The sequence below is a fragment of the Triturus cristatus genome, chromosome 12 (genome assembly GCF_964204655.1).
Source record: "Triturus cristatus chromosome 12, aTriCri1.1, whole genome shotgun sequence".
NCBI classification, from domain to species: Eukaryota; Metazoa; Chordata; class Amphibia; order Caudata; family Salamandridae; genus Triturus; species Triturus cristatus.
Genome location: NC_140595.1, coordinates 74,912,182 through 74,921,850, shown reverse-complemented (window position 1 = coordinate 74,921,850; position 9,669 = coordinate 74,912,182). Strand labels below are relative to the sequence as shown.

General features: G+C 42.3%; 1 protein-coding gene across 1 annotated transcript; it reads left to right on the top strand.

Annotated features, from left to right (window-relative positions):
- Positions 1 to 261: 261 nt before the first annotated feature.
- Positions 262 to 9,335, top strand: CTU1 (cytosolic thiouridylase subunit 1). Its single transcript, XM_085637854.1, has 3 exons — positions 262 to 405; positions 5,956 to 6,486; positions 8,499 to 9,335. The coding sequence occupies exons 2-3, from the start codon at positions 5,991 to 5,993 to the stop codon at positions 9,026 to 9,028; spliced, it is 1,026 nt and encodes a 341-aa protein (XP_085493980.1). The 5' UTR covers positions 262 to 405; positions 5,956 to 5,990; the 3' UTR covers positions 9,029 to 9,335.
- Positions 9,336 to 9,669: the final 334 nt, after the last annotated feature.

Genomic DNA, 9,669 nt, shown 5'->3' with positions numbered 1-9,669 from the left:
AGTACGGGTGGCTTTTAACCATTGTATGTGCAATATATCGCTGGGAACGCACCACGTCTCTGTAATTTAACAGATTTTCATCGGTCTTCTGGTAGGTCACTGGACGCTACTAGGCTAGTTCTACTCAGATCTGTGCTTAAAAACACAATGCTATACCTAAAAGTCCTGGGCTACTACGCTCATTTGCATCAATCACTTCTTGAGAAGGTTCATATTTACCAGCTGCCACCAGATGTCGCTGTAATCCGCTCTTTACCGGAAGTGACTTTTACTGAAAGCGTATTGAGTGACGCCCGATTAAGTTTGGCCTCGCTTGCCTCCCGTACCAGATGTAGCTTCGTACCTGCTCAACAGGGAGGACGCAGATTGTGGGGCCCGGCGGGGTTCAGCAGGCAGTCTAAGCCGGTGAGATGACTTTTTCCAATGTTTTTATTGCCCGGGGTTTCTAAAAAACCGTGTACCGGCGCTGGGCCCGGCAGTGTCACGGTTCATCTGCCGCTTGGTGCTTCGCGAGTTTAGCCAGTTCACCCGTGAGCACTGATACACGTGGACCGTCATCCTCGGACACGGAAATGAACGACCTCTCTGGTCCTGGGTTTTCGTTTAATACCCGAGTGCATTCTGGGAGCTGTAGTATGGTCTCCTTCAGTTTCTCCTTTTGCAATGACACACCCAAAAAAGCGGGTTTCAAAAGAAAAATACAAGACTGCTGCCCTGCAAAGTTTCCCGGGTCCATGCATGATGTGCTACCTCAGTTAAGTGTTTTCTTTGAATTCTGGGTCTTGTATTAATGTTTGTTCAAATATAAAAAGAGGACTCCCAAGTGCCTGAATTTAAGGGATGAATCTGGACTGGAGAAACACATCACGCATAGACTTGGGGATCTTGGCAGCTATGACTGGGAATTGCTTATGTGACGTCAATTCATCTGGTAACATTACCCAGAATTAGATGATTCGAGTGTACCCAGAATTAGATTATTCGAGTCACTTCAAGTTGTATGGGCATTATTTCAGCCAGGCCCTTACCCCAAAATATATTTGATGGCAGAATCCGCTTCTTGCAGACAATTTTCCAGCTGAAGGCAAGGTTGAAGTACGCTGCATCTATTGGTAATGAATTTCTCAAGCTTTTAAAATTTTACCCAAAAAGTTTTGATTTAAAAAAAAAAAAAAGCAACCTTTCCTGAACCAGTTTATGCCAACCTGCAGTTTCCTCAAACTGAGAGAGAAGTAGGCAGTGTCCTGTGCTTTGGTGGGTGAGAAGGGACAGACAGCTAAAGAAACGGGAGCAGATTAGCAACAGACTGTGATAAATATCGCAAAGCACGCTTGGCGCTTTCATATTTATGGCCGCCTATCGCTGTTATTTATCACCTGGTTAGCGCGTTATTTACAACGTGTATAACCTAGGTGATAAATATTCCAGTGTTAGCGCAGAAATGGGCCAACATCGCTGGAAATCCAGCAATGTTGCTCCCAAAACGGAGATAGCTTTGGTGATACGACCTTGTGGTCGTATCACCATAATCCACCTCCCATGTTAGCTATGCCTTAGTCAGGAATTTTACAGACGTTAAATTCCTGCGTTAAGGTATAGTTAACGGGATTTAAAATATCGCTACCCCTCGTTGATGATATCACGAAGCTGAGGTAGCGATATTTTCCCGTGGTGTTTTGTCAGGCACGCCTCCTTTGCATCTCATTAGAGATGCAAAGCGAGGCGTGAACAAAACGGGAGCTGAAACAAGGAAACACGCGCTAGCGTGTCCTTGCAAATAATGCGATATAATTATCTCTACTTTTCGCCCGAAAACGGACGCTAAAGCGTCGATAATTATGTCACCAGCCCTTGATGATATGCCCCTTACTTTGGCGAAATCAACTTTTTTGCCTTGGAGAAGTATTTTTCATTGTTTTTCAGCCATGCTGTACAGAACTTCTTAAATTTGTAGGGGCGTGCTTTCAAAAAACAAGCACTCTCTTCGTGGTGCCTTTATGTGAAATAAGTATCTCTGTTGTAATTTGCTAATAAACAAATGTAAAGGCTGCTTGGTGCTCAGGTCTTCTTTTCTCCACACAAGGATTATTTGCAAGTTTTCCAGTGAAGCAATTCCTACATGGACAGAGTATGATTCATAGTCTAATTTTCAAGTTCTTCACCATAAGATCAATCGTGAAACTTAGGGCAACCAAAGCAAGATTTTGTCTAAGAATTGATTCTCAGTTCTAGTTTTCTCACTGCACATACAGTCCCGCACTCTATTCCATTCTCAACCTAACACTGAACCTTCCAGACATCTGACTATACGTAACAATATTTTTAAGCTGGCCCTGTCTTTTGCTGGGAACCAATGCTGAATCTACAATGCAGGGTGATATTTTGCACAACCAAAAGTTGAGAAGATGAGGCAAACTGCAGCATAGTAAGTTACTACCTAGGTTTCTGACTACATGGGACCAACATTCCATTTATTATCTGTAACTCTTCAGGGTGGAGATCCTCAAATCAGCTTACTTAGGTGCTCATTCCACTATACAGACCTTTTAAGTGTGATATACAGTCACTAATCAGCATTCCATATTTTGATAATGAGGCTGTTAACTCTCATTATGGGACGTTTTTAAGGTAGGATCTATAGATTCCAGTTATGGGTGGAGTTCTCTTAAAATCCTTGAAGATTCAGAGACTTCGTCAAAAAAACAGGGAAAAAAATATGATCCTAGGATCCTGCGTACTATTTAGATACATTTCCACATTTTTAGAATTCATGAAATCATAACACTTATGCCTTGGAATTGTACTCTGATCGTAGGATTATTAGGCGTACTCTTAGACTGGTTTCTGGGAATTTTCCTCAGGGCACACCCATTCGCAGGAATGGTGCATTTTCACATCTAACACTACTTCCTCTCTCACCTTTTGTATTGGACCTAGAATCTCATACAATCGAACACAATTTTTATAGCTCACAGCTGCTTCGTAAGAAGCGTCCTGGCACTAGCAGAAAGCAAAAAAAAAAAGTAAAAACCCAAATGAGTATAATGCAGAAGCGGGAACTTGTTTTTGGCGAACATAAAGGTTTTCAGTTCTTCCTTAAAAATTGAGACAGAAGCGGCTCTCCACAGGTTCACTGGAAGTGTATTCCACAGTTTAGCTGTTAGCACTGTGAAAGATATTCCTACTTTTCTTACCCTGGTGAATTTATGGACTTGCAGCAGAAGGATATTTTGATCTAAGTGATCTACATTGCCTATATGGCCAAAGTCTTTTTCGCAGATAGGCAGGTCCCTGACCAGAAAAAGCCCTGAATGTAAGAGCTTTAAACTTGATTCAATTTATAACTGCCAGCCAGTGTAACTGCTTCAATGAGGTGATATAGACTGCCTGTACAGGACTCTTTGGATCAATATTGCAGCTGCATTTTGAACCAGCTGCAGCCTGTGGATTAAAAAGAAATGAAGGCCCAAATACAGACAATTGGCATAGTCCAGACGGGAGGTTACCAGGGTATGAACCACCATCTTACAGTCTCCTCCGGGATCAAATGCAACATTTTCCTCAAAGATCGAAGTTTAGCAAAGCAGACTGATGTCACCTGCTGGATTTGAGAAGAGAAAGAATGATGTGAGCCAAGCATAACTCCCAGGTTTCTCGCTTGAGCAGCAGGAGTCTGCAGGGGATTAAGTTCCTTGGCCACCAAAGGATCAGAAGTGAGGATGTACCAAAGAAAAGAACTCTGGTTTTGTCTGAGTTTAATTTAATGCAATTGCTATCCATCCAAGCTGTATCTCCCTTAAGACATTCTTTGAGCTTGGACAGGGCCAAGTCCGAGTTTTCCTGAATGGACAGTAACAGTTGTATATAGTTCGCATAGGAATCCACCTGTACCGCCAAGGTTCCATCAGCTGAGAAAGCTGATCTAAATAAAGGTTAAAAAGCGTAGGGCTCATTGAGGAACCCTGAGGGTGTCCATATAGTAGGTGCTTAGGAGTGGATAAAATTGGCCAAAGGTAGACCCTCTGCTATCTATCCTATAAGAAAGACTTCAGCCAAGAAAAGGCAATCCCTTGAATGCCAGCCAATTGGAATCTGTATGAAAGGGTTGCATGAAAAACCTTATTGAACGCTGCAGGCAGGTCTAAAAGGAACACCATCGCAGAACATCTACCATCAAGATGTTCTTTGATGTAGTAAGGCAATTTCAGTGCTAACCCTTTGTCAAAAGCCAGATTGCAAACAATTAAGTTCCAGGTGGGCAGAGAGCTGGCCATTAACCAGTATCTCAAGTATTTTTGGTGCTTCTGGCAAAAGGGAGATGGGCCCAAAATTGCTCAATATGGCCGGATGTGCAGTAGGTTTCTTCAGTAATGGCAGAAGAAAAGCTTGTTTTCACTCAGTGGCAAATTGACATACTTCTAGAGAAAAATTCAGAATTTTGTTGAACAGATTGATAGTAGGTGCAATTAATTTTAAAATTCTGGGTGAACAAGGATCATCTGGTGATCCCAATTTACATTTTTCTAATTCTTCCAAAGTGACTTCCTCGGAGATTGTGTGAAATATTGAGAGCGTTACCGAATCTGTCAGTGTTTCTTCTTCGGTTTTCATGGAAAAGGTGGCATAGTTTTTGTGGAATGATTTTTTTTTTTTCCATGAAAAAAATCATCACAAAGTTACCTGGAACGACTAAAATTACTATTAACAGCGTCAGGAGAGAGGAAGGACAATTTCTGATACCTCCTGTGAAGTGTTGGACGCTGCCAAAATTAAGGAGGAGAAATACTCTTTCTGTGCTTTACGAGTGGATTTAAGGAAGTTTTTTAGCGCTTCCTTATATTGAGTCTTAGCTTCTTGTCTATAAGACTTTCTCCAAGCTCACTCCAGGTTTTACAGCGGCTCTTTTCTTCCCTTAGCTTGCAAGAGAACCAAGGGGCAGAGCGTTTGGCCCTTTTTGGTATGTTTTAATGGCACAGTCGAATCCAGGGCATTAGCGATCGATCTATTTATTAAACTTGGCCACAGAGACCCTGTTAGCGTTGTGGTAGTGGAAAGTAACTTTTGAGAGAGAGATTACTCTGTAAATTTATGGCATGCACTGGAGAAGTATAGAGGGGCGGTTATCTTCCTATCTTATCACCACATAATAGTAAACCAACAATAAGGCTTACTTTTCGGAAGCTACTTTCCCATGATTGCATGTGATATTTAATTTATACTTGTAGTAAACAGTATGGCTGTGATTTCTGCTTTTTGGGTTGGACCACGAATTTGCTAGTATGGTTTAGGAACAATGTCCGCCATGATGGTCTGCTACTTATAGACCTTAAGTCATTTAAAGTTTACTTCTGGGCTTCTACGCATACGGCTCTGGCAGACACATCTTGTTGCGTCTAACTTTCAAAAATGTTTCAGAAATTCCGCTGTACCAGTGCAGTTTAGTGGAAATGCAGGTACAAATTAATACTCGATGAGTACCCCAGGGTACATTTCTAAAACCTGCAATACAAATATCTCCGTAATGTTGGAAGATTACTCCTGGCTCATGAGAGACCTTTAACTGCTTTCCGTGCAGTGGTTTATATGCCAGACCTGCACAGAGGAAGGGGCTGGTAGAAATGGTTGGGGGCAAACAACCCTAAGTTGGCTGAGACTCCGACATTTCCGCCCTAAGACCCACCACAATGGCGTTCCCAGTGGTTGAGTTGATCTAGTTTTGTCATCTGCAACAAATCCTTTCACTGCACAGTAAACAATGCAGGAAGTGCGGACGTGGGTGGGTAAGACAGCTGTCATTACTCCACCTACAATTCAAGCCTAGGATGACTTTTCACTATTGACAAGGAACACAGTATGTTTTGCCTCTCGCACCATGTGGGAATTTAACCTATATCTCTTAATATCTGAATGGCTCTAGGTTGTTTTGTGCTGAAATTATTTTCTCATGTTTTACAGGCTGGCCAGACCCATTGTGCTCTACTGTTGATATCATGCCTGTTTGCTGCAGTGCCTGTGAGGTAAAGAATGCGGTATTGCGTCGGCCGAAGACAGGTCACTCACTGTGCAAGGAATGCTTCTTCTGGGCCTTCGAGGAGGAGGTCCACCAGACCATCATATCTGCCAGTCTCTTCCGTCGTGGAGAGACTGTGGGGATCGGTGCCTCAGGCGGCAAGGACTCCACCGTTCTGGCCCATGTCATGAAGCTGCTAAACGAGCGCCATGACTACGGGCTGAATCTCATACTGCTGTCTGTGGATGAAGGCATCACAGGCTACCGGGATGACTCCCTGGAGACGGTAAAGCGGAACCAGCAGCAGTATGAGTTGCCTCTGAAGATTGTCTCCTATGAGGAGTTGTACGGTTGGACTATGGATGACATTGTTAAGCAGGTGGGGCTGAAGAACAATTGCACGTTCTGCGGCGTATTTAGGAGGCAGGCCCTAGACAGGGGGGCCATGATGCTGCATGTGGACAAGATCTGCACAGGTAAGCTGTAGGGTCCATGCACTTTGAAATGTCTGCAAATTATAAAGTTCATGCCCATGCCATTGAAATGTATGAAATGGTGCCTCCAAATCTTACATATGAATTCTACGATGTATTTGAGTGAGTGGCATTAGTAATTGTTATCACCAACATTTTACTAACACAACAACGAGATCCTAAAATAACATTTTAGTTCTTGGCTTGCTGGTTTTGTAACACATTTGTCCAAATTTTGATAAATGTATTCAAGAACTGGAAAAATTGTAAAACAAATGCATATCTGTTGGGTTTGTTTGCATTTTCAAAATACTTGTAGGGGTTGAGGACATCAGTCAAATACATTTAAACTCAAATGCTAGATTAATGGTACCACACCATTTTGTTTTATTTTATTGTGTTTCATATCTTGCATTGATAATACATTTATTACAGTACATGGCGTGTGCCAAAAACGGAAAACATACTTGTCTACACATGACCATTGGTACATTTGAAAGTAGCATTTCTGTATCAATAAACAGGTGAAAGAGTCCTCCTTTAAAGAACTAGGCATACACAGTTTATGGACTCTTTAATGAGACACAGTAGTGTAGCTACTTTTGAGCATCTTTTCCTTACAACTAGTAATCTTCACCTTAACAACTCAACGTTTTTTCCCCCTTGTTTTAGGGGAGTACCAAGATCTACCCACCATAAACTAGTCATCCCACAATCCTCCGTGTGTAGTGCAACTGTACAGATAAATTCACAGCAGTTCCCTAGTTTTCCTAGCACTGGATTGTGGGGTCTACCTCAAGTCCCAGAAGGCTGGCTGGACAGACCGTACAAATTCCAGTGCGTACCTGGAGCCTTTTCCGAAAGGCAATTACATTCCTAGTTCCAGAAGCTGTTGTTTAGAGCACACTCTATCATCAGCACCCCTCATGTGTGGATATTGGGGTTCTTTTACTTTGAAAAGGCCTAAATCTGCAGGTTCCGCTTTGAAGAGAATCCATGGACCAAGAGAAGCCATTTACTCTCTAGATAAAAGGCGAGTCTCGATATATATATATATATATATATATATATATATATATATATATATATATACTCCTTTGCCTTGTCCCAGAAAGTTGAGCTGCACTCGCACACAGAACCAAAGGTGGCAAGCCTTTATTTAAGAGTACAAGCGGCATGCTGCAGGCAATTTCAATCAGACAGCCATAGACGCGACCAACCATCAGTGGTTTAATTTACCGGGACTGCAAGTCCCAGAATGCCCAGGGACATTTGACCCGCCCATCTGGGGGCGTTAATAATGGCACTTTGGGACCGGAACCGGAGCACTCCTGCAGCCGCAATTGCCTCTGAAGAAGAGGGACACACCCTCGAAACGCTTCAGGCAGGTCGCGTCTATGGCTGTCTGATTGAAATTGCCTGCAGCATGCCGCTTGTACTCTTAAATAAAGGCTTGCCACCTTTGGTTCTGTGTGCGAGTGCAGCTCAACTTTCTGGGACAAGGCAAAGGAGCATACATATATATAATATATATATAGACTTGAGCATTGTTTCGGGGGTGGTATAATTTTTAATGAGGGAGAGAGCATTCCCTAGTCGATGCTGGTAAAGTATTCACCCCAGGAATACACCACGATTCAAATTAATATGTTCGAAACACATTACATTGGGCCCTTCAGAAACTGTGTGAAATGGAGGCTGACACACTTCCTGCAGGCTGCACCTGTCTATCCTTTCAGAAATCTAAAGAAATGTCCTATTCTGTGGAGTTTGTAATGTCCGACTGTCCCAGAATACTGATTAAAGCCAGTGTTAAAATGCATTGTAAAATGTTTGTTACATGTTTACTACTTCTCTTGTTGATTTAGGTTAATTTTGCTAAGTTACAAAAATACATGCCTTTGTTGCTTAAGTTGTTGACTATTAGTGACAATACTACACTTCTCACATAACTTTGTTAAATCTCCTTTCCAGAGGTGTAGTTGTACAATAACTTTTTTTCCTCCCTCCCCCAGGTCACAACGCAGATGACATAGCGGAGACCGTCCTGATGAACTTCTTGCGAGGAGATATTGCACGCCTCCGGCGCTGTACATTCATTACTACTGGTAGCGAGGGAGCCATTCCTCGATGCAAACCTCTCAAGTATGCCTATGAAAAGGAGATAGTCCTATACGCCTACTTCAAAAAGTTGGACTACTTCTCCACCGAGTGCATTTATTCGCCTAACGCCTACAGAGGGTATGCACGGGCGTTTCTCAAGGACCTGGAGTCCATCCGCCCCAGTGCCATCATAGACATTATCCACTCAGGGGAGAACCTGTCTGTGAAGGAAGATGTGAAGATGCCAGTGCAGGGGACCTGTTCCCGCTGCGGCTACATATCCAGCCAGAAACTTTGCAAAGCATGCGTCCTCTTAGAAGGATTGAATCGCGGCTTACCCAAGCTGGGCATTGGCAAACACCACAAGTTACAAAACAAACTTTTAGCCCAGGAGCCACTGACGGAGCAAGAGGAGCGGAAACTGAGAAATGTAGATTTTTGATCAGGAGACTATGCAAAAATTTGTTAACAAAACATCTCTTTCAAGAATTTTTGCGTGCAATTGTTCATTCTCTTTTTAGTTTCTCTGGGACTTGTGCTTTATTTATTATGCATTTCTCTTTAAAGTTTTGCTTGATTTCAGTCTATAAAATGTTAACACCTGAACTACAGTATTTCTTAATTGTCTGAATTGAAGAAACACTAGCCTAGCTATTGGACGTCTATCTGAAAAGTGTGGTATTTTAACAAACCTTAATATCCGATTTTTGTAGAGTTACAACCAAATTAAAATGTTTTTTTACACCCATTATTGCAACTCATGATTGTGAAAACCAACTTTTGTTATGATGATTGCGGGTGCCTTCTGCTCAGTTCTAGAGAACCACAGCATATTAATACTGTGTTCCCTAAGTCACTGATGCCCTCTCAGTCGAGAGGAATGCAGACATACTTATGTTTTTTTTGTTTGTTAGTTTTTAGCTCCTTCTCACTGATGCACTATCAAATTTATTATGAAATGGGACCGTAGAGATTCCCTAATCTAAAGTTTAGGGTTTTGTCAGAGATCCACCAATCGCCAGACCAACTGCTTGCAAACTTGGTTAAAGAGTATCTTCGGTGCCGAAAAGGGTCTGAACTGTT